Source organism: Podarcis cretensis (assembly GCF_951804945.1).
Source record: "Podarcis cretensis genome assembly, chromosome: 6".
In the NCBI taxonomy this organism is placed as follows: domain Eukaryota; kingdom Metazoa; phylum Chordata; class Lepidosauria; order Squamata; family Lacertidae; genus Podarcis; species Podarcis cretensis.
The window spans coordinates 54,534,698-54,562,048 of NC_137175.1; the positions used below are offsets into that span (position 1 = coordinate 54,534,698).

The following is a 27,351-nucleotide window of genomic DNA, read 5'->3' on the forward strand; positions in this document are numbered from 1 at the left end:
CAAATTAACAAAAAGGTTCAAACTAGAAAACCACAATTATCAGTGAAACCATAGCAGTCAGAAAGCCAGAGTTAACTGCTGACAAAAGCAGAGCAAGAAAAGTGGGGAGAGGCACAATGGGAAATACCCTCTTCTAGACTCCCACTGCCAACCTAACATCTGTAAACTGTGGCACAGTTCGGAGGGCCCCATTGTTGCAGCATGGTAGAGACTGCATTGTGTTTCTGTGAATTCTTCCATTTGAAGGTTTCTTGCAATCTACTAGCCAATACAGTGGTACCTCGGGTTAAGTACTTAATTCGTTCCGGAGGTCCATACTTAACCTGAAACTGTTCTTAACCTGAAGCACTTTAGCTAATGGGGCCTCCCGCTGCCGCCGCACCGCCAGAACACGATTTCTGTTCTCATCCTGAAGCAAAGTTCTTAACCTGAAGCACTATTTTGGGGTTATCGGAGTCTGTAACCTGAGGTGTATGTAACCTGAAGCGTATATAACCCGAGGTACCACTGTACTGTGGAGATAGCCACACACGACCCAGTGGGGAGGTAGGGAGCTTATAGCTTGCTAATTGTGAGCAAAGTGTGTGAGAACTTGGTTCACCCTCAGTGCTGTGTGGTGGGTATTGGAGAAGAGCTCGTTGAAAATGCAATAGTAAGTTACTCAGCAGCATAGGTTAGTATTTTATAAACTGCAAATGAGTTTAAGTTTGGAAATGAGTTACTGTTACTCTTTGCTAAGACAGACCAAAGTCTATCCATCTCCTAGCCATTTTCTTCAGGATTCTAAAGGTCAGGCCAATTATTTGTGTGTGCTTTCATGCATATGCGAGATGGCTTGGTTTCCACTGAGAGGAGGAAAATTATGTACCTGATCCTTGTAATGTACAGGCTCTATTTACGAGGAATAAGTTGTCATCATAATGACTATTTTGCTCCTAAAAAAAGAAGTGAGCAATGGTATAGTTGCTTATTACATCTGATGTGAAGGAGACTGCTCAGAATTGTAAGGACTCTTTTGTCGACTCCAGCAGGAAAACAAGCTTGAGTTACTGTTTTAACAGATCAAAGGTCAATTTTCTGGGATGCCTTGGGCGGAGTCTTATCTTGGGAGCCCCTATGCTGATGGTCTCTTGGAATGTGAAATAGCTCAGGAACTGATACCAGCCTCCTCCAGTGTCAGAGAGAGGCAAACTGGGAAGACAGAGAGAAGGGCTTTGCCATGATCCAGGAGAAGTTGATAGAGATCCTGCCCAGGGATGGAATATATCCTCAGGCTGCTCTTGCTGTTGCCTGTGGCTCGGCAGCAGCGGTTGTGGTTTGGAAATGGGTGGCCCGCAAAAGGATTCTGCAGAAGATGGAAGAGGCCAGGCAATGGCGAGACGACAGCTTGGAACAAATGGAAAAAATGATTTGGAAATTTAAACAGAAGGTAACTTTTAATTGGGGTGGGGTGCAGGGGAAAGAGATGGGGGCCTCTTCTGAAAATGAGATCTTTCTCAAACAACACTTTTAATGGCTGTGATCATGTCTACCCGAGAGCACTCCAGTCAGGTTTGCTAGTGATCGTGTCCACTTTCTGTGGTTCAAATAAAAGCTGGGACCTTCTGGGTGCAAAGCAGGTACTGCTGCACTGAGCTAATGCTGAGTTCCTAAGACGGACAGCATCTTGTGCGCCTCATTCTGGCAATTCCTGCAGCTAAGCTGGTGCCCTGTGTATTGCTTTCCTTTCCTTTGGACCACATCAGTGAGGCTGAGAGGGGGGTCTTGTCGTCTGGGCAGCCCAGGGCCTCCGTGACACTGCCTAGGCTTGACCCCAGATAGGTCACTTTGGTGCTGCTAATGTAGCAAAAGCAAGGCAGGAGGCAGCAGTTACAAGTTACTGGTCTCTTCAATAGTTTTTGTTTTTTTTAAAGAGTATTGGGACAAATGGATTCTTACTGCATAATCCAGTCCCATAACCATTCAAAATGAAACCCTACTTTTAAAAGTCACCAGAGTATCTCCCACATTCTTCCAATAACAGCTTGAGAGTGGGTCTGTCAGGCCATGCGGGCTGGTTTTGGCTTTTGAACCCAGGATCTTGGTGCCCAAATTGTAAGGATTAGCACGGACTGGGCATGATGATGTTTGCAGCAGTATCCAAAGTCTGTCTCTTAACAGCAAATCTCTTGTTTCTGAAACTTCTGGTCACGGGCAGGCTTCAGTCCTGCATTTGTGGGTGGAGGAACAAGCATTAAAAGTTGGGAGGCTGCTTCCCCAGCCACTGCCGATGGTGATAGTTCTGCTGCACTTACTCAAGAATTCATAATCCCATAAATAAACAGGAATAACAAGCTGGTGATCCAGGTTTTGACTGTGACTCTCAAAGGGACTGTAGATTAGTGTTTAACAGATTTGGCACATATTCCAACATTGCTTCAAGCTCCTGACTTCAAGTCTACACACTAATTTGAGCAAGATCAAGATAGAAGAAACCATTAAAATGGGGAGTTGGGGCCTCATTACAGGCAGCATCAATGTCCCTATCTGCAACACAGGTCCCATTTTGATTGCATCATTACCTGTATCATCACAGCACTCACTGGGAAATCAACATTGTAAGAGGATTGTATGAAGACCTTGCAAATTCCGTACTGTTAAGATAAAGTGGGACTTTGCTACCCACTGTTGCAGTGCACTCTTTGGAGTCCTTTTATTCAGAACTCTGCAACCGAGAAACCAGAGACAGGTTTGTCCATGTAAATAAATAGATATGAATGGTTGGTTGGTTGGTTGTGTGTGTGTGTGTGTACACACAAACATACACACACAGAGTGGCCCACCCTCTCTTGCTATGACCATGTCCACAGCTAATATGTCCACAGCCTTAGTAAGTTCTGGCAAAGGTAATACAGACCCCAACAGACAAAAAGGTGTGAAATGGCAGAAGACCTTGAGCTATTTGGGGTGCCTTTTTAGAAATGTATTTCTCTCTTCCTTAATATATCTATGTACCTCTGCTTGACTAAGAAATTCCCCGAGGAAATAGAAATCTTTACCTTATTTTAGGGATTGCTTCCAAATGGATAGGCGCTCAACCGCCTTGGTTTACTGTTTGAGGAACTTATGACTGATGCGTGTACGATGTCTGTAAATTCTACTTTAGTTTCGGTTGCTATTTTGTTTTGGTTATTGTTTCCTGGATCTATCATGGAAAAAATTAACCATTTAAAAACAACAGATGGGACTGCATTCTGGTTTCACAATTTTGAGCTTGTGACCAAAGTGACTTTTACAATTTGGGGCTATTCCCAATGTGTGGGGATAAGCATTTCCTTCTGACACAGCTGCCTCCTCTTGCAGAACCCTGGAATCCAGTCAGAATTTATTCTCTCCCTGTCGCTTGTGGAACTGGCAGAGAAACTTAGAGAGGAGACGCTTTCTCCAGAGAGTGTCCTATATACCTATGTAAAGAAGGTGAGTGCAACTGCTTCAGCAGGAAGCCTTCTGACATACTTCTGTTCAACGAAGTGACTTTCAAGATAATGCACCATTTTTATGTACTAATTGGTAGCTGTTGCTCATTTAGTCCCAGGTGCTCTGTCAATGTAGTGTGTCTGTTTTAGTGATATTTACTTCCCCCCTCACCCTTTAAACCTTTCCCAGTGTCCTCATTTTACAAAGGGCATAGGGGAAAAAAATCAAGTAACAGTGCTGAAGGTTTGAAATGTATTGGAGCTCATAGGAGAACAATGCCTGTCACCTGATGCTGCAGAGCATGGCTATGACTGTGCCATTAGGCAGGAGTGAGTAAGCTCTGGTTCCTGCACCAATTGCTACCATCCCAGACCACTGTCACATCCCTTAGCACTCTCCCAGTGCCAGTGTGGTGTAGTGGTTAAGAGCGGTAGACTCGTAATCTGGGGAACCGGGTTCGCGTCTCTGCTCCTCCACATGCGGCTGCTGGGTGACCTTGGGCTAGTCACACTTTTCTGAAGTCTCTCAGCCCCACTCACCTCACAGAGTGTTTGTTGTGGGGGAGGAAGGGAAAGGAGAATGTTAGCCGCTTTGAGACTCCTTCGGGTAGTGATAAAGTGGGATATCAAATCCAAACTCTTCTTCTTTTCCCCAGGCCATTCACATAACAATAGCCCTGTTCAATGCTCAAATGATTTTATCTGGCTGGAATGTGTTATTGAAATGTGATCATACCTTTTTCTTGCCTGGCTGGAGAGAGATGTGTGTCTTCTTGTATACCCAAAACATGATGCCGTGGACAAAGGTCACATACTTTGCTCCACCCATTTTTGACTCTGACCCAACCTATGTGGCTCCTGGAAGGTTACCCATGAGGGAATATGGCCCCCAAGCTACAGAAGTCCCCCAGCCTGCACTGGCTCAACTCTTAATGAATTTGTACCAAGTTCTGGGTCATCTAAATCTCAATTATGCTTTTACTGGGCCAAAATGACTGCCATGGCTTTTAAGTGTGTTAAACTTAGGAGTTGCAAGTAGCAAATTAACAGTCTTCTACTTTCCAAGGTTTTTGACAATGATGACGTTTTGAACTCACTGTAGAAATACCCTTTTTGTAATGTGAATGTTCTCTTTCTCCCTATTTTCCCTCCTCCTCTTCCTCCTCTTCCTTGGCAAGGCTCTTGAAGTGACCCAGGAGGTGAACTGTGTGACTGATTTTATTCACGGCTGTGAGGAACAGCTCCAGGAAGTGAAGAAGCAAAAGGAGAAAGGTCTGCTGTATGGGATTCCTGTCAGCATTAAGGACCACATTGGATGCAAGGTTAATCCCCCGTTTACCCTTAAATGTGGTCACCACTTTCCTTATGATGATCTGTCTGTGCATCAGTTGTGATGTTGATTGGTTCAACGTAATCATTACTTCTCCCCTCTCACAACAGCTTCAGCTAACATACAGGGCATGACCCATTTAATTTTGGCCATTGTGGAACTCTAGAGAAGGGAGATAACTGAAATGGAGTACAGCATGATCACATTCCAATGAAATATATATACATTTCCAAATTTGGCATACATAATTGTGTGTGCATGTGCACATCTACAGATATGAGTGCATGTTACATGGATTGCCTGGTTCCGCTCACTATGAATGCACAAAAGGTTGAAATAGGTCTTTTTAAAATGACTCCAGTATGGTGTAGTAATTAGCATGTCAGAGTATGGCTGAGGCAACTCGAATTCAAATCCTTGCTCACCTGTGAGGCTCACTTTGGGCCAGCCCCTGTCTCCTAGCCTAAACTACCCCACAGGTATTGTTGGATGGATAAATATGGGGAGGAGAGCCATTTTGTTCCATTGTGAGTCCTTTGGAGGAAAGGTGGGATATATAATAAATCGAATCAATGAATGTTTGAGAATTGTAATTGGGTGCTAGGGTATAATATATTCAAGAATGCATTCTAATTCTGTATATTATTATGATTATGATTATTATTAAAAACTTGCTCCTAGTCCATGGCAGGCCGTCAGGGTGGGCCTTGGCTAATTAAATAATATATGGCCATTGGCTAATTAAATATTATATGGCCCTTTAAACTGTGGGTAGAGTATTTTGTTTGTTTGTTACTATGTTGTGTATGTTTGTTACTATGTTGTCATGTGATCCTCACATGAAGGATGGTGTAGAAATTCAATCCATCCATCTATCTATCATCTATCTATCTATCTATCTATCTATCTATCTATCTATCTATCTATCATCTATCTAATCTATATCTATCAATAAGTCAATCAAGGTTTTCTATCAGGGCCAATCCCCATGGGATCTGGGAAAACTTTCTTTGTTTTATGGCATCTATTTTACCAACAAGGCTTAATAGTTTCGTTCTTAGGCCAAGCTACATAGCTCTAGACTTATTTGCCCCATCATGTTAAATCAGCTGTGTTTGGTTTTCTCCCAAAGGGCCACATCTCCACGTGTGGGTTGGTGCACTTTCTTGGCAAAGTGGAAAAGGACGACAGCGTGATAGTAAAAGTTTTGAAGAAACAGGGGGCAATACCATTTGTGAAGACCAACGCTCCACAAAGCATGATTAAGTATACTTTAGCACACTCTCTTCTTTTGTAATTCCCTGTTGCTTTCTCTTTTTACAAATATACCATAGGACTAAGAAAGAAGAGTAGGACGCGGGTGGCGCTGTGGGTAAAACCTCAGTGCCTAGGACTTGCCGATCGCATGGTCGGCGGTTCGAATCCCCATGGCGGGGTGAGCTCCCGTCTTTCGTTCCCAGCTCCTGCCCACCTAGCAGTTCAAAAGCACCCCTAAGTGCAAGTAGATAAATAGGTACCGCTTTACAGCAGGAAGGTAAACAATGTTTCTGTGTGCTGCGCTGGTGCTGGCTCGCCAGAGCAGCTTCATCACGTTGGCCACGTGACCCGGAAGTGTCTTCGGACAGCGTTGGCTCCTGGCCTCTTAAGTGAGATGAGCGCACAACCCTAGAGTCGGACACGACTGGCCCGTACGGGCAGGGGTACCTTTACCTTTACCTTAAGGAAGAAGAAATAAAAATTGTGAGCAGCTTGGCTTTCTAATGTAGCAAAAAACATTATGGGGGACATTACAGAGATTTGGGGCTTTTTTTCAGATGGCACTCACCAGAACTCAGTTCTGGCACCTTTCAGGTGGGCGCCATTGCCATTCTAAGAGAATGAGGAAGCTGTTTATGACATATTTTCTAGAAAAATAGCACTGCAGAGTTTGATAGATTATGATGTGGGGGAGAGTGATTTGGGAGGAATTATTCTGAAGAGATCTGAGTCATAAATAGGAAGCACCTCTCCACAATTAAGATAGGGAATTTACTTCTATAATATGTCATGGCAGTCGAACCCTGCCCCAAGAGCGTCCACTTGCTTAACGAGTAGATAAGCTTTTGCCAAGTTAGATCACTGAACCATCTAGCTCAGTTTGACTACCCTGACTGGAAGTGGTGGGTCTTCAAGGATTCAGACAGGAGTGTTTCACACCCCTACTTAAGATGCCAGAGATAGAAACTAGGATCTTTTATATTATTAATGAAATCTGTTCTTTATTCAGATACTTCCAATGAAGTTTTGCATTTCTCTCTCACCCCATAAAGGGCATTCTCTTCCTGGTGAAGGGGGCAGGGCTTTTGCTATGTACCTCATTGCACTCACATGTGCATCTCCAGTGGGCATAGAGCTGGGATGAAGAACCTGTGGGTTTTGCTGGGCTACAACTCCCATCATCCCTGACTATTGACCGTACTAGCTTGGGTGCTGGGAACTGGAGTCCAAAATGATAGGAAGAACCATAAGTTCTCTACTCCTTCCCTAAAAGGATGCAAATGAGGTGGTTAACTGGATTTTACCAGAATGCAGGTGGTTAGTGGTATTTTTGAATGCTTCCCACACATCAAATGTTGCATAGCAGGGAGTATGCAAGTTAGAACTTTCTCCCTGGTCGAATAGTTATTTATTTTCAGGTAACTTTTTAATGAACTTTTTTTTCAGTTGTGTGGGTTTCCCACAGGTATTTGATTGGCCACTGTGACAATAGGATGCTGGAGTAGATGGGTCATTAGTCTGATCCAGCAAGCTACCATATTCTTATGTTCTTAATAGTGGCATTCCCCACCCACAGTCAACTCTTCAACCATAGGAGTCTACCAACTTTTTCTTCAGGATGTGTTCATTAGCACTGGTTATTATTACCCACCGTGCTAAATGAAACATCTATGTTCAGAGAAAATACATCTCAGAAGAGGGGACAAGCTATTTCCACTACATCCTTCTTGTGCGTTTCTCTGCAGCATCTGAATGACCATGAGTGATTCTGCAAGATGGTTCTTATTTTGTTACCTTGCATTAGTCTTTATGGTGTCATTCAAGCACATTCCCTGTATTTCTCAATTGTCTGATGCTATTTCCATTCTATTTACCTACTGGGCAATATTCAGGTGTTGTGGGTTAAACCACAGAGCCTAGGACTTGCCGATCAGAAGGTCGGCGGTTCGAATCCCCGTGACGGGGTGAGCTCCCGTTGCTCGGTCCCTGCTCCTGCCAACCTAGCAGTTTGAAAGCACATCAAAGTGCAAGTAGATAAATAGGTACCACTAAATAGGGCGGGAAGGTAAACGGCATTTCCATGCGCTGCTCTGGTTCGCCAGAAGCGGCTTAGTCATGCTGGCCACATGACCTGGAAGCTGTATGCCGGCTCCCTCAGCCAATAAAGCAAGATGAGCGCCGCAACCCCAGAGTCGGCCACGACTGGACCTAATGTTCAGGGGTCCCTTTACCTTTACATTTATTTCCATTCTATTATTTACCTACTGGGCAATATTCAACTTAATAGTTGTGCTATTTGAAAGGAATAGTGTTAGCATAATGGAGTCCCCCCAACCTGGCACATACTTTGCTCAGTCCACAAATCTGCTCCAGAACCCAGAACAGATTTAGGGGAGGGATTCGGGGAAAACTTTTCATTGCACAAGCAGAACTTCTTGTGCTGATGAAACGTTTTGTTTAGCCCTGTGTTGGATGCAACCCATTGTCTCATGCTTTGTTTGAGTATAAGGCATAAAGCTCCTATAAAACATTAATGGTCAACCCACTTTCTACTTCACTCAGTTATGACTGCAGCAACTTAATCTTTGGTCAGACAATCAACCCCCTGAACCACAAGAAAAGTCCTGGTGGTTCCTCTGGAGGGGAAGGGGCACTCATTGCAGGAGGAGGGTCCCTCTTGGGCTTTGGGACAGACGTCGCTGGAAGCATTCGGCTCCCATCAAGTTTCTGTGGGCTTTGTGGACTCAAACCAACTGGTAATCGACTGAGGTGGGTCCTGGAAAGTTCACTCAATTAACTGGTCCTGGGCTGGCAGATAGTCAAACAGGTGAATGTTAATGGAATGTGTTTATTGAGCATTAGTGGGAGATGCTTCATTTGAGCAGAAACAACCAGTGCTTTTTGAAATTGCATATTGAATGTAGGTATTCCTGTAGTTCAGGAGTGGGGAACTTTGAGTCTGGGGATGAAATGTGGGCCTGCTCCCATTACCAGCCCTGCACTGTGTCCTCCTTAATTGTTTTTGGATGGCTGGAATGCATTTTTTTAAAAATGCATTTTTATTCCACAAAATGCAGTGGCTGTTTTACAGAAGCAAAGTCTCCTTCCCCCTCCCTGTACATGCAGCATAATGCCTTGTGTTTGTTGAGATGAAGAGATGCATGTGTGGGGGGGTATAGAAACTTCTACCTTTGGTGTGGCTGGACTGTCACCTATAATACCAAAAGAAGAGTCACATCCATCAGTCCAGCCACTTTTTCCTTCTACCCATGCCAGCCATGGGCCTGTGGCCCCAGGAATGTTGCTCACAAGAGAATGTGGCCCCTGGGGCTGGAAAGGATTTAACACACTTCCTTGACTGTGATAAATATTCCAATTTTATGCATTCAGAGATAATTGGAGCAAAACTAAGTTTATTGTCATAACTGTTACTGCTACATTTAAATGACCTGGGCCACTTTAGGAGGGAGAGTGGGATATAAATTTATATGTTTCTATTATTTTAATTATAATTGATACATTATACCCAACAATATTATATACAATATTATATATTCTTTTTAAGTCAGTACTTTAAATTTTAGTTTATTACATAATTTATTTGCTATACATTCATTCACGTTATAGAAGTTGCACCTGGCTATTTGAAACATGTGATTGCTCTGTTGTTAATATCATGCTACATCTAAAGTAAAACTCGATTCTCTCATGGTAATATTTACCATGCCAGCAAATCGTAACTGAATGAATTGTTAACTCCAGTGTAGCTGAACTCTAGTATCATTTCTGAATGTCTGCATCTGATTTGCAACTGAAACATGGATCATCTTCTACTGTGTTGATAGTTACAATTCTTTTTCTCTCATTTGCATCATTCCCAGCACACTTGGTCTTGCTAGCCCTATTGCTGGCATGAAGTCGGGTAAGTAATTTTTACCCATTCAGATTAGTAAAAGAACCTGCAACTATGCTAGGAACTTGCATGTCCTTTCAGTGACATTAGAGTGTATTTAAATAATGTAGTCCTCTTGCTGTAAACCAGGGGTAGCCATTGGGGTCCCTCTAGATATTTCTGGACTTCAACTTCCATTCTCACATTGACCATCTGCACGTTGACCATGTTGAATGGGGCTGATGGGAGCTGGAATCCAGCATCATCTGCTCACCATGTTGCTTATCCCTACCAACCAAATCATTAGTATGGTAGCTCTGAACTAAAATAACTGAATGAAGTTTGAACTTTTGGTTATAAGAGCAGAGATCACAGTGCATCCTATTCAGACTGAAATCCATTGTGTGTCAGTGGAGTTGTGTACCTGACTTTCACACCTGAAAGTGAACTTGGGAATTTTAAACCCAGTTTTTCTGGGTTACACTACTTGTCCATTTAGCCCAGTATTGTCTAAATCCCCTACTATGTGACTATTTTAACTGGAGGTGCCTGTGTTTGAACCTGGGACCTTCTGTGTGTAATGCATGTGTTCTACCACTGACCTGTGTGGTTCCTCCCCCTTTCTTGGCTACTGGAATGTAGACTTGGGCATAGAATAATAATAATAATAATAATAATAATAATAATAATAATAATAATAATTTATTATTTGTACCCCGCCCATCTGGCTGGGTCTCCCCAGCCACTCTGGGCGGCTTCCATAAAAACCAAAAATACACTAAAATATCACAGATTAAAAACTTCCCTGAACAGGGCTGCCTTAAGATGTCTTCTGAATGTCAGGTAGTTATTTATTGCTTTGACATCTGATGGGAGGGCGTTCCACAGGGCAGGCGCCACGACCGAGAAGGCCCTCTGCCTGGTTCCCTGTAGCTTTGCTTCTCGCAATGAGGGAACCGCCAGAAGGCCCTCGGCACTGGACCTCAGCGTCCAGGCAGAACGATGGAGGTGGAGACGCTCCTTCAGGTATACTGGGCCGAGGCCGTTTAGGGCTTTAAAGGTCAACACCAGCACTTTGAATTGTGCTCGGAAGCGTACTGGGAGCCAATGTAGGTCTTTCAAGACCGGTGTTATGTGGTCTCGGCGGCCGCCCCCAGTCACCAGTCTAGCTGCCGCATTCTGGATTAGTTGTAGTTTCCGAGTCACCTTCAAAGGTCCACATGCTTTCTCCCCTCCACCTCCTATGTCTCCATTTTCTTTGCAGTTACAGCAACAATTGGCCCAATGGCAAGGGATGTAGACAGCCTGGTTCTGTGCATGAAGGCACTCCTGTGTGATGAGTTATTCTCCCTTGATCCTTCAATACCACCTATGCCATTCAGAGAGGAGGTAAGTGGTGTCAGTGAGGAGGGAGAAGCTGAAACATTCAGCACCATGGACAGCACAACCCTTGGTCAACAATGAATGATGCTTTCCATGAGACCCTTTCATTTTTTTTTATTAAGCTCTTTTTCAAAGGAAAAAAAAGAAAGAAAACAAAGAAAACAAACAAAGAATAACATAAAACAAGAGTACAACCCCAACCACATATCAACAGAAACATGTAAACATATAAACATACAGCAACAAAAGAAAAAACAAAAACAAAAACACACACACCCATAACATAACAGTGATTGACTTCCCTCCATCACGGTTTGAGCTTTACTCCCATATTATCTTCCAACGGTATCTTTTTATCACCTTTATCTACACCTCTCAGACTTTATGTAACACCTACTGTAATTTTAATATTTCCTAAGTTTGTTTCTATGTATGTAATAAATTTGCTCCAGTCATTAATAATTTTTACGTTTTTTTGATGCCTGATCTTCTGTGTCATCCTTGCTAGCTCTATATACTCAAATAACTTAGATTGCCATTCTCTGATGGTTGGAATTTTAGAGGTTTTCCAGTTTTGCGCTAGCAGTATCCTGGCAACTACCGTTGCGTATTGGAACATAGTTTGATCTTCTTGCCTAATCTCCTTCCCGACCATCCCTAAAAGGAAAGCTTCAGGTTTTTTAGGGAAAGTGTATTTCAAATTTTTTTTTAATTCATCATAAATAAGTCCCCAAAACCTTTTCACTTCTTCACAAGCCCACCACATATGATGGAAGTCACCTTCTTTTGACTTACACTTCCAGCAAGTTTTATCCCCCATCTTGTACATTTTTTCTAGTTTCACAGGGGTGAGGTACCACCTGTACATCATTTTTTGTAAATTTTCTCGGAGATCAACACATGCTGTGAATTCCATGTCCTTGTTCCAAAGTTTCACCCACCTGTCATAATCTAGATTATATCCAAGGTCTATGGCCCATTTAATCATGACCTTTTTTACCTCCTCGTCCTTAGTATCCCAGTCTAATAGTTGGTTATACATTTTAGATAAAAGTTTGGAGTTTCCTTCTATTATTTCCACCTGGAATCTGGACTTTTTCTCACTCATCCCTGTTTTTTTGTGCTCGTTCCATAAAGAATTAATTTGGTAAAATTGCAACCAGGCCGTTAATTTATCTTTCAGTTCTTCATAAGGTCTGAGCTTCTACCCTTTGTCTGATTTTACCAGTAGTTCCTCATAAGTCCATCTTTGACCTTCCATATTAGCTTTTTTAATTGTCAAGATATCAACTGGTGATAACCACCATGGGGTGTCTTTTTCTATAAGTCTCTTATTTCTATTCCATACCTCGAGTAGCGCTCCTCTAATTATATGGTTGGAGAATCCTTTGTGGGCCCTCTCCTTATCTTGCCATAGATACGCATGCCAACCAAATCTGGCGTCGAATCCCTCCAAGTCCAACAAATCTGTATTTTTCAAGACAATCCAGTCCTTGATCCAACACAGACACGCGGCCTCATAGTATAGTTTCAGGTTCGGAACGGCGAATCCTCCCCTATCTCTACGATCAGTAAGTAGTTTAAATTTGATTCTTGCTCTTTTGCCCTGCCAAATAAATCTGGACAGGGTTTTCTGCCAGTCTTTAAATGATGTCGTGCCCCGATCACCGGGATGTTCTGAAATAGGAACAACAACCTTGGGAGAATGCTAATTTTAACTGCAGCCATTCTACCCGACCAAGAGAGTTTTAACCTACTCCAAGTGTCCAGGTCTTTTTTGATCTCTTTCCAGGTCCTTGTATAGTTATCTTCTACTAGGTTTATATTTTTCGTGGAGATCCAGATGCCCAGATATTTCACCTTTTTCACCACCTTAATTCCCGTTTTCAGCTCTAACTGATTTCTTAGCTCTTCAGTTAAATTCTTTGTCAACATCTTAGTTTTAACTTTATTTAATCTAAAGCCGGACAAATTTCCAAACTCTTCAAGTAACTCTATAACTTTACCGATACCCTCTGCTGGGTCTCCATGAGACCCTTTCAAATAATTTATACAACGATCGTAACACTGAGAATGTATGATCTGATGCAGTTCTGCGTCTGCCAATATTTTGGCCATTTAATTGACTCCTGGTGCATCAGTTTCATCATATCAGTTCAAACTCAGCCCGTTAACTGTTCCACAGACCCAGTGTCCCATAGCTTCTTCAGTAAGACTTACTATTTTGATCAACTTCAAATACTTTGCAATATTATTCTTGTGGCACATGAAAGATTTGGAAGAAAATTTTCTGAACAAGCTAAGCTTTCATTGGAGGAATATGTAGCAAAGCTTCTTACTTGGGATAAGTCATCTCCAGCCTCATTTATTGCACTCTCACTATGTAAAGAACCAGGGCTATCCATATAAGACAAATTAATTTCATCCTGCCACAATAGCCTTGCAGTTACCTTTGCCTCCCTTCCTCCAGCTGCTCCAGTTGCTGATTCACAATAGTCCAGCATAGATTTCTGGGCTAAATTTGGCAATAGAGTTCCAAATGATTTATCTGAAGCACTGCTGGTCTGTGCTTGTGTGGTAACCATATTAAAACTGTTAAAAGTGCAGGGTCTCCTTTGGTGGAGATTAGCTTCTGAACATTCTTTATCAGCTGAATGCTAAACACTGAATCAAAACAGCTGTTCTCCCAGCGCTTGTCCTCCAATTAAAATATATGGCTTTTAAGTCCACATAAGAGTAAAACAGATAAAACAGATATGCTCCTTGCTTGTATGTGCCAATGAACATCAACAGCTGAGCCAACTGGCTTTAAAACTATTCAAAATAAAAATAAATTTAAACAGGCCATGCAGCTCAAGGACACAAGCAGCCTTACTTGTAGCAATCTTCACCTGGAAATCTAGAAAACCTTCAAGGCATTCTATATTCTGTCACCTTCCAAATCTTTTGATCAGTGCTGAAGAAACAGTCCCACTGCAGGGATCCATGATGTGGTTTATAAAAGTGGTTGGAAGCTATTTCTATGCTTCAATGGCCACCTGTAAATAGAAGTTCCTATTTTCTTCATCTTCTTCCAGATATACAGCAGTTCAAAGCCCCTACGGATTGGATACTATGAAGACGATGGCTATTTCCAGCCATCTCCCAGCATGAGGAGGGCTGTTCGGGAAACCAAAAATCTTCTTCAACTCAGAGGGCATACAGTATGTCTGTTTCTTAATTTCTTCACCCAGATTCCATTCTGGGATTTTGTTTGTATCTCTGACACTTTGCCCCAGCTGCTACAGTCATGTGATGAACACTGTCAGATCTACATTGCTTTCAGTTTTTGTTATTGGGTGGGGGAATGAGGCCCAGTTCACACCATGCCTTGTCCATCCAGACATTCTCCTTGCCTTTCCCTGCTATATATTCATGAAAACAAGCACAGTATGTGAACCGGGCAATTGTAAATATATATTAGATTTCTTATGTATGTATTTGTATAACAGAAGAGCTGTAAAAATATGCCATTAAAATATGCCATTTCTCTACAGTTAGGAATTCTGTGCAGGAAAAATGCTTGTATACTGTCATGCTCAATGAACATGAATATCTTTCACCACATGTGCACACTTGGTTCTAACACATATTTAGTTGCTCACATGGATACACAGTTTTATACACAGAGAGTGTGGAAATCTCCTATGTGGGAAATTTATTGCACATACATTGGCCTTAATATCAACCTACCTGGAATTTTGGAAACCAATCCCCACAACTCAACAAATCTATGCAAGTGCTAGAGAGTACATTCCATAAGAAACGGCTGCTAATCCTGGTCCTCAGAATGTATCTGCGTGACATTTTGTTTAAACACTTGTTTGTGGTGGTCAAAATTTATCTGGCATATACATGAAGAACATAATAGGCCCAGGGCTTATAATTTCTGGGGCAAATTAGCTGCAAAATGAGGAGAGAGCATAGAAAATGTCCATTCCTGTTGCACTTCTACCACCCAACCCTTTACTAGAACTTTGCTTCATTTTCCTCAACACTTTCAGAGAGCTCTCTGAATCTATTAAAGAGTGGGGTGGATTACATAATCCTTATGTGCAGCTCATATAATTTTGCCTGCTGTCAAATAAAAGCTGTTATCTTTTCCTCACAGCTCATCCCCTTTGTTCCTCCTCGGCTTAATTATGTGGTTGATGAGCTCTACACCAAAGGCCTATTTTCTGATGGATGTGCAAATTTGCTGGACAAGTTGTAAGTAGACGTTCTGGTATGTGAACATGGCTGTTGCTTGATAACATTGCTATTATAGCCATGCATTGGAAAAGCGTGATGCCCAGGATAGCTTTTGTGATAATAATTGGCACATTAATAAATAACAGATTTTCATCAGAGTATGTTTAATGCTAGGGAAAACTCAGAGATAGGAAAAGTTCATTTTGTTTTTCCGTGCACTGCTCTGGCTTGCCAGAAGTGGCTTAGTCATGCTGTCCACATGACCCGGAAGCTGTACGCCGGCTCCCTCGGCCATTAAAGCGAGACGAGTGCTGCAACCCCAGAGTCGGCCACGACTGGACCTAATGGTCAGGGGACCTAATGGTCAGGGGTCCCTTTACCTTTACCTTTACCATGCAAAACACATAGCCAAATGGAGCCAAGAGGATAAACTAACTTTGGCTTCACAAACTTTGCAATATAAGACGTTAGGCAGCCATGAGCTACAACACTGAATGAGGCTATTGGTTCCTCTAAGTCAGTGCTACTGGCAAAGACTACCCAAGGTAACAGAAGTCTTTTCACAGGCTTGCTACCTGAGCACTTTTTCAATGTAGATGTCAGGGCTGAACTTTTGTTTTGTTGTGTGCAAAGCAGGTGAGCTATGAAACTATCTGTAAGCTAGGAAATCAGGAAGGCATCATTCCAAGTTTATTCTCACTTGGGATTCTCAGGAGCCTAAATTCTTTCCCAGGTTAAGCAATGTAACTTCAGATATAAAAACTGAAAAACTTCATTTTCTTCTTCTTTCATCTTCCAGCAAAGGAGACATTGTGGACCCAAATTTGAAATCCCAGATTAATTGTTACCGTCTTCCCATTCTAGTGAAGAGAATTTTTGCATTCCTCTTGAAACCTATAGTAAGTATTTGGCTCCTTTGTTTCACTGCAACTGCACGTGCTTTAAGATGCTGACAAGCATAGGGTAGGATGGCTGGATAGAGTAAGGTGAGTACATGTCAAAGAGATGGTGAAGTGACTGCTCTGTACAGTGATACCTCTAGTTATGAACTTAATTCGTTCCAGAGGTCTGTTCTTAGCCTGAAACTGTTCTTAACTAGAGGCATGCTTTCGCTAATGGAGCCTCTTGCTGCCACTGCGCCGCCGGCACAAGATTTCCATTCTCATCCTGGGGCAAAGTTCTCAACTTGAGGTAACTCTTCCAGGTTAGCAGAGTTTGTAACCTGAAGCGTTTGTAACTCGAGGTACCACTGTATTCAACACCAATGATGTGATTGTTGGGGATTCACAATGAAACTAAGCTTGTGTTTCTCTCCAGTACCCTCGGATTGCCAGAGATCTCAATGCACTATGTGGAGTTGGGTAAGAAACATCTGATTTAAAGATTATCATTGGTGACATTAGCCTTGGGGGTAATCTGTTGGGGGGCACATGCAACTGTGGGTATTTTTCTTGCCATTTCCTTCCTCTTCCTCTTCCAACACCCTCTTCTATCCTGCTTCCTCTTTGCCCAGCAGACTGCCAGGGAAGAGATAGATCTGCTCTTCTCAGAGGACGGAACTGATCACTTACAGACAGTATTTGTAATTAGGCTGAGGTTCAAATGAAGTTATTCCTTGGGCCACAGGTTGACCACTTCTCCTGTGAAACGTAAAGTTTCATCACCTTCCAGCAGCAATGGGGATGCTTGGCCCCTCCAGATGTAGCTGGACTGCAACTCTTGTTATTCCTGACCGTTGGACATGCTGGTTGGGTCTGATGGGAGTTGGGATCTAATGACATCTGGTGGGCTGCAGGTTCCCTATTGCTGGCTTTCAGGAAGTACAGAAGGAAGGGAGAGTGTAGTACCCAGCAAATGGACTGTATGTTGGCAACTTTGCTCTAGTCACATAGGAATGTAAGGAAATCTGGATGCTTTCAGGTCCCATTTATCTCTATAGTTTGGCAGGCAACTTTAAGGTTAATGCAATATGTATATAGCTTCAGTGCTATTCTGCTATGCCTTTCATATGACAGCAGGCATCTTTGGGAGGCTGCAAAGTGTTGCAGAGGTCATGAGGCACAAAGCAGGAGAGTCTGGTTCCTCATCCCTTCCAGTCCCACGGAGTGATTGACTCAGTCCTCTTTTGATCTCTTATGAAGAGATTGATTGTGAATTACCACATAGCCAATGAACATTAACCAGCACAGGGTGGGCGGCATCCCATTTTTGTACACTGTTGCAGAGCCACGGTGGAACCATCCCATTTTTTTTTCTAATCATGCTGACACATTTTAAGCAGCACTCTTGAGTACTTCTCTTTCTGCTAGGCAGTCATCTCTTCATTATTTCCAATGTTGCAGGTCAGCAAAAAACCTATGGAATCACCATGTGGCAGCAGCGGTGAGTTTATGTTTACCATTAAGGCTTCATACAGTAACTAGATTGCCATCTAATCTTGTCCAGTGAGCTATGCATATATGGATGTTCAACAGATGCTATATTTTTTTTGACACAGAATGGATTTCCATATAAGAATGATACTATACAAAACAGCTCTATGAGTTGCTTCACCTGAGATCTTCTGTATTTGGCTGTTAACAGAAACACCACATTTTAAACTCAGATTTGAAGGGCGGGGGGGTCTGTTTTCTATTTCACTTCTAAAATGCATTAAGAGACCCTTCATACTTGATGGGTAGTGTGTGTATTTTCTACTGGGGTATTGTTTGTAGGCTGTGGCAGACCCTGCTTTTTTAGAAGAGACCTTGTTCCATTATCAGCTACAATGCTTATATCCCAGCTGGATCACTGAGGTAATCTGTAGAAGCATCATCTCTTGCCCCCCAAATTGGTGAGACTCATTTGATAAGAAACTGAGCCTTCAGAGTTGTTTGCCTACTCTCGCGGCATGCTCCGCCAATAGAGAGGTGCCTTCTGCATTGACTTTCAAGGATTTGCTAAAGTTGCTTCTTTGCTGCCAGACTTAAGCAGATGCTTCAGATAATAAGATAATTCTGTTAAAGGCATCTCTTTTTGGATTGTTCTTATGGTATTTTAATTGCTGTAAACCCCTTTGGTATTTTTTGTGGCTATTAATATTTTCATAAATAATAAATAGAACAAAGGTGGCAATCTAGTCATTCCAATAAGAAAGTTTCTGTGTGTTCACAATTTCTCTTGCTTCCAACTTTACCAACATTCTCTTTACAGATGTATCGTGAAGAATTCCTCGCTGAATGGAGGAGACTGAAACTGGATGTCATCCTCTGCCCTGCTTTGGGTCCAGCGTTTAATGAGGGCTATCCTGGGAAACTATTTGGTATTATCTGTGTCCCAGTAATGTCTACTGTGGGTGACATGTGGCCTCCCCACCTTTCCATAGCAGTAACATAAATTCTTGTCTGTTTCTCAACTCCCTTTTTATCTTCCTACATGCCAAAAACATACTTAGCTCAAGATGACCAAGGGGTCAAAATGTACGAATGTGGGGCCGTTTGGTGAAGGCTACAAGTGCAAATAATAAATAGCTACACACGTCAAATAAGAGAATTAACTGGAAGCATATTGTGAAGTTGAGCAGTTCACTCCTGGACCTGTGAGCAGTTTGGCTCATGCTGATTGGGGCTGATGGGAGTTGTAGTCCAACAACATCAGGAGGGCACCATGTTGCCTTGTTTTGCCTCTGGTTTCGGCTTAACTTAAATGGGGGAAAATCTCAGTTAGCTATGGTTTCCCTTCAGAGTAGTTCTAAACAACAGCAAAAGTCTTGCTCAAATTAAAAACAAAAGCAAAAAACCAGGTCACGCTATTTATAGCTTTTCTGTACTTTCAGCTGCTACATCCTACACCAATTTATACAACCTCCTGAACTTTCCTGCTGGAGTTGTGCCAGTCACCACTGTTTCCCAAGCTGATGAAGAAGAGCTCAAACACTACACAGGGCATTATGGTGACCCTTGGGACAAGCGCATGAAAGAGGTCGGCACACATTTACCAGAAAAAACCCACCTGCCTTTCCCCAGTCCTTATGCTACCTAACTATACCTTGAAGGTTTCTAATGCTGTTGGGTTGTCCTGTCTTTTTGTCCCTCCATTTTCAGGCTGTCAGCGATGCTGTTGGGCTCCCTGTGGCTGTCCAGTGTGTGGCTGTGTGTTGGCAAGAGGAGCTGTGTCTTCGGTTCATGAAGGAGGTGGAGACTCTTGTTCGTGAGAGGAGAACTCCCAAATGATTATAGCATCAATACTAATGGAACAATGCAACCTACCACAGTGAGGGTTAGAACATCTCCAAGTTCACTTTTGAAATATATTAAAATGCAGGTTAAGGCATGGTTATTTGTGAAATCCAACATCCTACTTAGCAGGAGGCTATTTATGACTAAGGCCTAGTTCTCACAAACAGCAGAAGTCATGCTTGCACTCTACTACTTCAGATTGTACATGATCAAATGTTTCTATATTCAGAATATACTCTCATGTATAGAATACAGCGACCTCATACTCGGCATTAATCAGGAATTATAAGCAACGCAAAAATCAGTTAAGCTTTCATAGGTTGAGTCCACCATCTTGATTCAAAATGGCATATAATTGAAATGAAGCATAAGCAAAAATCTGTTACTGATTTCAGGAACGATTATGCACAATTTGGTTATGATATATCTTAAGTATTGTCCAAATGCATAGTGAACAAACAACTTCTCAAGATACAGACTAGCATATCAAGGGGAAAGCTAGGCTAGACTCCCACAGACCAAATGAGAACTTTTGTTCCTGAAATTAATGGCAGCAAGAAAGATTACACTGGTCGACAACAAATTTGTTGTCTGCATTTTTTCAGTTGATTTAGGACAAATCTGATGCACTGAATCCAAAAATCACATTGGTTTTGCTCAATCAGGTCAAGTTTTTGAGCTATGGCCACATGTCGTTTTTTTACATTTTTGTTCACATGTACGCTTGTGTGGAGCATTTTAGAAGAAGTTGGTGGGGGTAAAATGCCATGTCAAATAATTGTTTTGATTGGAAATGATTATTTTAATGACAAGAAGTATTCAGGTCCTATAGTTCTGGGTGATTATGTCGAAAAGGAATCAGTTTGAAGTCATAAAACCTCGAAATCTTCCATAAATTGGTGCAGCAAAGCATAAAGTTGGGGGATCAAAACTAAGTTAATGGGGCAGCCGTCCCACGAAGAATTGTCAAAGGACTCTGCCGAACTGTTGGCATCCAGATTGAAGGAAAAAAACCTCCTCTCTGACAGTGCTCGCATCAGCTTCTTGCGCAACAGGCATCAAGGGTACCTCCGTTTTTTCTCGGAAGAGAAGGACTTGGTGTACTGTGCAGATATTGCTCAGCTTCTGCTCAAGCTTGGAGTGCCACAGTATGAACCCAAAGATTGGAGACTGTTCATTGACAGCAGCAAGCGATCACTGAAATGTGTTCTGCTACACAACGGCAACCAGTTTGCCTCTATACCCCTGGCTCACTCAAGTACACTGAAGGAGAACTATGAAGCAGTGAAGTATGTGCTGGAGAAAATTGGTTATGATCAGCATAAGTGGTTTATTTGTGTTGACCTGAAGATGGTGAACTTTTTGTTGGGACAACAATCTGGCTTCACCAAGTACCCATGTTTTCTGTGCATGTGGGATAGTAGGGACCGTGCTCAGCATTACACAAAGAAGGACTGGCCTGTGCGGGAGGAATTGGTGCCTTGCAAAGAAAGGAACGTCATCAACGACCCTTTGCCGCTGAGCATTCCAGGAGTTCCAAGAAACGGAAGTTCAAGCCCTGATGTTTGAAAAAAGGTGAAGCAACATGCAATTTACGTGTACTTAGGTAAAGGTAAAGGTAAAGGTACCCCTGCCCGTACGGGCCAGTCTTGACAGACTCTGGGGTTGTGCGCCCATCTCACTTAAGAGGCCAGGGGCCAGCGCTGTCCGGAGACACTTCCGGGTCACGTGGCCAGCGTGACATCGCTGCTCTGGCGAGCCAGAGCCGCACACGGAAACGCCGTTTACCTTCCCGCTGGTAAGCGGTCCCTATTTATCTACTTGCACCCGGAGGTGCTTTCGAACTGCTAGGTTGGCAGGCGCTGGGACCGAGCAGCGGGAGCGCACCCCACCGCAGGGATTCGAACCGCTGACCTTTCGATCGGCAAGCCCTAGGCGCTGAGGCTTTAACCCACAGCGCCACCTGCGTCCTACGTGTACTTACCTTTATCAATTCCCACCATTCAGTTTACAGTAATCAATGTTTCTATCAGGTAATCAATATATGTTGTTGGAAAAACATTTTTTTCTCTTAAAAACATATTTAGGATGATATGTGTTGACAAAAATCAGCTGATAATGCCACAAAAATGTAATCGATTTTGTCACAAGATCTGATTTTTTTCAAATCAACATAGCACAACAACCTGACCTGATGGAGAGAAACGGATGCCATTTCCTGATTCAGCAGTGCAAAAATACCCTAAATCAGTTGTAGAAATCTAGACAACATTCAAAAAGTAAAAAATTGTTGCCCAGTGTTATTTTTGAGGAATGTGCAGGGGAAGAAAAGGTTCTTCTCCTTCACCTGATGCCCAATAGTAAGTGGCTTCCCACTGTGTCTGCTTTCAATTAAGGAAAAAAGCTAGAGTTGCATCTTGTTTGGCCCTTGTGTTGTGATTAAAATGTGTTTTGTATTCTTTAAACATGATTCTAGTAAGACAGCCACCCTAATAAAGCAGCAGCACCAGGGGCAACTTGTGTATTGGGCAACCTAGTAAGGCAATGCTTGTTAGAGGCATTTGTGCTTGTGATATAGCCATTCTTTATTACAATGATATAAAACAAACCTCTTTATTCTACCCTATCTTTTCATCTTAAAGTTAAGTGTATATAACTCAGATAGACTGAAAATTAGTAGCTCCCTTGATATCAAGGCCAAATATCCTTAGCAACTGCTTAGTGACCACGTATCAGAATAGTCACGTTTGTGTGGATGGTGTTTGCTTTTGGAAGCCAAGAACAAAGATTCAGGGTGGGGCTTGAAGATGTGTGGTGTGAAGATCAACCTGGAATTGTGGTGCAAGCAATCTGGACTTCCCTACTTACTCTGGGCCTACTGGCTTCTTCCATTAATGTGAAGAGGACAACACTGAGGCAAACCTGGATTTTGGCAGTGGATTCTGGAAATGCATAATGTTGTATCCTAATCTATACAAAAAGCAGTTCTCTCTTTGTTCCAATTTGGAGAAGGCTACACAGTGAAGCACCTCTCAAGCTGGTGCCTCTGTACCTAACGGTTCCCCTCCAAAATATTTCTTCACATGCCACTGCGCATGGTCTATTTTCCATTCTGCTTCTAAAATGCACTAAGGGACTCTTACTTTTCTACTGGGATATTGCTTCGAAACTGTGCACTCTTAAGAATCAGCCACAAGGTGGCAATGTAATCATCCTAAAAAAACCAAAGTTTAGGGGTTTCTAGAATCTCTCTCTTACTTGCAGCTTCACCAAAATTTTCTTCACAGACTTACTGTGCAGAATTCTTTGCCGAATGGAGGAAACTGAAACTGGGTGTCATCCTCTGCCCTGCTTTGGACCCATGTTTTAATGAAGGCTATCCTGGGAAATTGTTTATCTGTGTGATGCCCACTGTGTGGGATGTGTGGCTTCCTACCCATTCCATAGCAGTGGCCAGCATTCCTCTCTGTCTCCCATGCCACTTTGTAGCTTTCCGCATGCAAAGCAATGGGCTTAGTTTGAGATGACCAAGATGTAGAAGTGGACAGATGTGGGAGTGTTTGCTGAAGGATGGGCCATAAGTACAATGAAGAAAACTGATAAATGCATCAAGTATAAGAGAATTAACTGGAGGTGTATCGTGAAGTTGAGCAGTTCACATAGGGACCTGTGGGCAGTTGGGTGCTATTTACCTTTTTAAAAAGGTAGTTGCTATTAGTTTGCTTCTTTCTTTCTTTCTCTGTTGTTTCTATTGCAGGTGGCATCAGTTAGTGAAACAAGAAGGTACCGTATTTTTCGCTCTATAACACGCACCCAACCATAACACGCACGTAGTTTTTAGAGGAGGAAAATCCGTAGGCATGCCACCCGTAGGCATTCCCTCCATAACACGCACAGACATTTCCCCTTACTTTCTAGGAGGAAAAAAGTGAGTGTTATGGTGCAAAAAATACGGTAATTTAATTTAACCCCCCTTGCTGAATGGGCCAAAGGTAGGGTAGCTGCCAGAAACACCCTAAACTGTAATCATACAACTGCCAGATGATGCTGGACTCCCACCAGCCCAGGCCAGCTTGGCCAGTGATCAAGGTGTGGGGATGTTAAGGACTGTAGGAAAGGATATATTTAATAAGTATTATCCTTCCTTCACTCATGCTAGTAACTGATGTAGCAGAGCAGCAGATTACCCTCAATATAGCTGGAAGCTAGTTTGCAGATTCGTTTGAATCTCTTACTTAAGATTATTTTCTGGTGTCCCCTTTTATCCCTCCTAAAAGAATAAAGACTCAAGAGTCTTTCTGAGTAAAGTAACAAAAAGTTTACTCACATTTCAGTTCACGGTTTGATCCCTGAAAGGCAGACTTTACTTGGTAGCTACACAAAGAAACTGTGTGAGTTCATGTCATAGGGAGACTGAACTCATGTGCTGCTGGCTGAGAGCCAGAAGACAGCAAAATTACATTAAGACAACAAAATGGCTGCTGGAGAGCAGCATGGCTGCAAAAGATAGAACAGGACAACACTGGAGCAAGGCAACTTCAAGACTGAGAAAATGGCTGCATGACTCGGCTCTTTTTATGGAGTCAGCCAGAGCCACACTCATCTCCCAGATCACACGCAGGGGGAGGAAGCTCCAGACCAGTGGAACAGGAACTTACACTGACTGGATGTCCCCCTGCCTGTGTCCACTCTAGGGAAATAAGGAAAGTTGCATTTTACTGTACCAATGGATTACATCCCGCACAAGGATGATGGGTGTTGTGGTCCAGTAGCACCTGGAGGGCCAAAGGTCAGCCATTCCTGCTGTCTATGGCTGGTCAAATCTTTATCCTTGGCTGCATTTCTATCTGGAAAAAGAAGATGCAATTTTTAGAGCAAAGTATGGATGTACATAGGTCAAAGTCTTCCGTTGCCTTCTCTTACAGTAGGAGCAGTCAGTATGGTGTCCTCCTGATGTTGTTTAGTTTCAACTCTCAAAATATACTGTTTAACTGTGCTATAGTGTAACAGTTCTTAGAGGAGAAACTACAGAAGCTGTGATAACTATAGAAGCAAAAACAACAAGGAATTTAAGCCTTTAAGGTGGCACAAAAATCTTTGATGCAGAATACTGGAAGTGAAAAGAATATAAAGCCAATGTGGATGTTGCCAATTTTTGTCAACACTGTGCTTAATCATGTAATTTTGCTGGATGACCACAGTCAAAGGAGCTCTTAACGTATCTTTAAACCAGTTAATGTTTGGGGGGGGGGGAGGCATTAACTTTTGTATTTCATGGCTATGGAAAATTGTTTTTTCTTAGTTATGTGAAAAATACTATAAAATAAAAATTCATCATGAGCACCAGCAAAACATTCCTTGTATTCAGGACTTTCTGCCCAAGATGCCAAACTGTCTTCCTTCACCTGTCTGCAGTAAGATGATTAAACTATTTCAATTATGTTTAAATAGGCTTGTTAAAAGAAACTCTTTAGGAATCCATTAAATCTTATCTCTGGATCAGCAAAATGTTTTCCTTTCCTGCCTTTAAAAGTTATATACCAAAGAGCAAAATATGTGGTGGGGGAGAGAGTTGCCAAGGCAGGCGGGAAGTACAAAGAAGTCTCTTATCTCACTAGGTAGTAGGTACAATGCCTGACCAACTTATTCCACTAAATTGGATATATGATTTTTAAAAAATAAAAAATAAAATGTTGTTCCCAAGCACAGTGAAATTCCTCTTCTGGAAGTCTCTCGGAAAGATTAGACGGCCTATTTTGAATAAATATGTGAAATTCAGCTTTACTAATCTTTCAACATCCCTTCTCACCACTGGCTCACATTCCACATGTCACTGTGATGCAGGGTTTTCTCAATCTCTGATTTCATCACCAGGCTGGTCCATGCATACCAAGAACAGGGTGGGTGGGTGATTGAACGGCAGGAGGCTCCATGCAGGCAAGAGGCTGGGCACTGGGTACTGCTCCCTTTTAAAGGGGAGAGGTGGTCCTGGTCTTTGCTCAGTCCCCCTCCCCCCGCTCACCTGATTGGCTGTCTGGGAAGCTGGTTTTTGCAGCGGGAAATGCACAGCCGGATTGGGAGGTCTTGCACACACACACACAAACAGTCGTGCGATGTGATCTCTCATTCCCCCGACTCCTGGGCCACTGCACGCTGCTCTAGGCAGCAAATGGTGGCCCCACAAAGACATAGTAAGCCTATGTTGTAAGTAAAGCATTTTAAACTTACTTAGCATTATGTGCTCTGTTCATTGCAAGAGGGACAGAAAGAGGGGAGAGTTGCTACAGACTAAATGATATCTGAAAAGCCTATTGGGGCCTCTCTCCTGCTGGAGAGTGAGTTTAGCCCTGCATTTTTAATCCAGGGGATCATTTTGTTATTTACCCCACACATATGGGTCACAGGGATTCTTGTCCCCCCCCCCACACAATATGGAGATTCTGGTAACAGTTTGCCATACCTCAATTTAGGCCCCACCTGCACCCTACATTTAAAGCAGCATGAACAACCCCTTTCTCCAAGGATCTCTGGGAACTGTAACTTGTGAAGGGTGCTGAGAGAGACCCCATTCCCCACACCAAACTGCATTTCCCAGGATTTTAGGATTATTTAAACCTCTCTGAGAATTGTAGCTCAGGTTCAGTAAATCTAGATTAGATTAATGCAATGTTATATGGAGTTGCCTCTGAAGACAGTTCAGAAACTTCAGCTGGTACACAATTCAGTGGCCAAGTTGCTCACTGGGATAAGATGGTTTGAGCATATTGCACCAATCCTGGCCCAACTGCATTGGATGCCAATTAGTTTCTAGGCCCAATTCAAAGTAGTGGTTTTAAAGCCACCCTGTGATCATAGTTTGAGGCCCTTTGTCGTGTTTCTCTTTGCAGGATGTCTGGACAGCGGCAACACAAGTGTGGGCCTTTTCTGTGGTGGCTCCCTGTTTGTGGAATGCTCTTCCCAGAGAGGCTTGCCTGGTGCCTTTGTTGCATATTTTAGGTGCCAGGCAAAAACAGCCCTCTTCTCCCAGGCATTGGCTAATTAAACAATCTATGGCCTCTTAAACTGTGTGTGTGGGGGGGTTATTGTTATTGTTTATTATTATTAGTATGTATGTATTTTTATATTGTAAACCACTCTGTGATCTTCAGAAGTAAGTAAGTAAATCTATCCATCCATCCATCCATCCATCCATCCATCCATCCATCCATCCATCCATCCATCCCCCAGATGTGCCTATTAGATTATCTACAGTCCATTTGTGACAGTTCCCAAAACTGCAGCCAGCACCTCAGCTATTATTTGGCAGATATAGATTTTCATCACATGTTGCCCTGGAAGTTAATTTCACTTTCTCACAATCTTATTTGATGAGTTGGGCTCGATGTCCTCTACTACCTGCAATTGTCTCCCTCATGCTCACACACCCCTGGGAAGATGATAAGGTGTTGTTTTTTTTATAAAATAAAAACAAACAAACCCTAGAATATGGAAAGGAACAGGTGGATCTTGTACTGCTAAGATTAAGAGCTCAGAAGAATGTTGGAATGTTTGGGAGGATTCACTGACGATTGGCAAATGACGTGGAGT

The 27,351-nt window shown here is 42.6% G+C and overlaps 1 protein-coding gene across 2 annotated transcripts; it reads left to right on the top strand.

The window, feature by feature from the left end:
* The first annotated feature begins 516 nt into the window (after positions 1–516).
* Positions 517–26,810, top strand: LOC307218237 (vitamin D3 hydroxylase-associated protein-like). Of its 2 annotated transcripts, XM_079980370.1 has the most exons (16): positions 540–1,429; positions 3,343–3,456; positions 4,634–4,777; positions 5,918–6,051; positions 8,605–8,811; positions 9,924–9,964; positions 11,199–11,323; positions 14,395–14,520; positions 15,468–15,565; positions 16,347–16,446; positions 16,865–16,908; positions 17,890–17,929; positions 18,740–18,848; positions 19,362–19,507; positions 19,630–19,804; positions 26,652–26,810. In XM_079980370.1, exons 1-15 carry the CDS (start codon positions 1,220–1,222, stop codon positions 19,756–19,758), a joined length of 1,767 nt encoding a protein of 588 aa, XP_079836496.1. In that variant the 5' UTR covers positions 540–1,219; the 3' UTR covers positions 19,759–19,804; positions 26,652–26,810. The 2 variants fall into 2 exon arrangements, with proteins under 2 accessions (XP_079836495.1, XP_079836496.1); XM_079980369.1 differs by lacking the exon at positions 26,652–26,810 and having other exon boundaries at positions 517–1,429; positions 19,630–20,324.
* Positions 26,811–27,351: the final 541 nt, after the last annotated feature.

Excerpts from the sequence above, each read along its gene's own strand:
- LOC307218237 (XM_079980369.1), top strand. The coding sequence starts at position 1,220 with ATGATCCAGGAGAAGTTGATAGAGATCCTGCCCAGGGATGGAATATAT. Across the intron at positions 4,778-5,917 it reads AGGACCACATTGGATGCAAG|GGCCACATCTCCACGTGTGG; the intron begins GTTAATCCCCCG and ends TTTCTCCCAAAG. Across the intron at positions 11,324-14,394 it reads CTATGCCATTCAGAGAGGAG|ATATACAGCAGTTCAAAGCC; the intron begins GTAAGTGGTGTC and ends ATCTTCTTCCAG.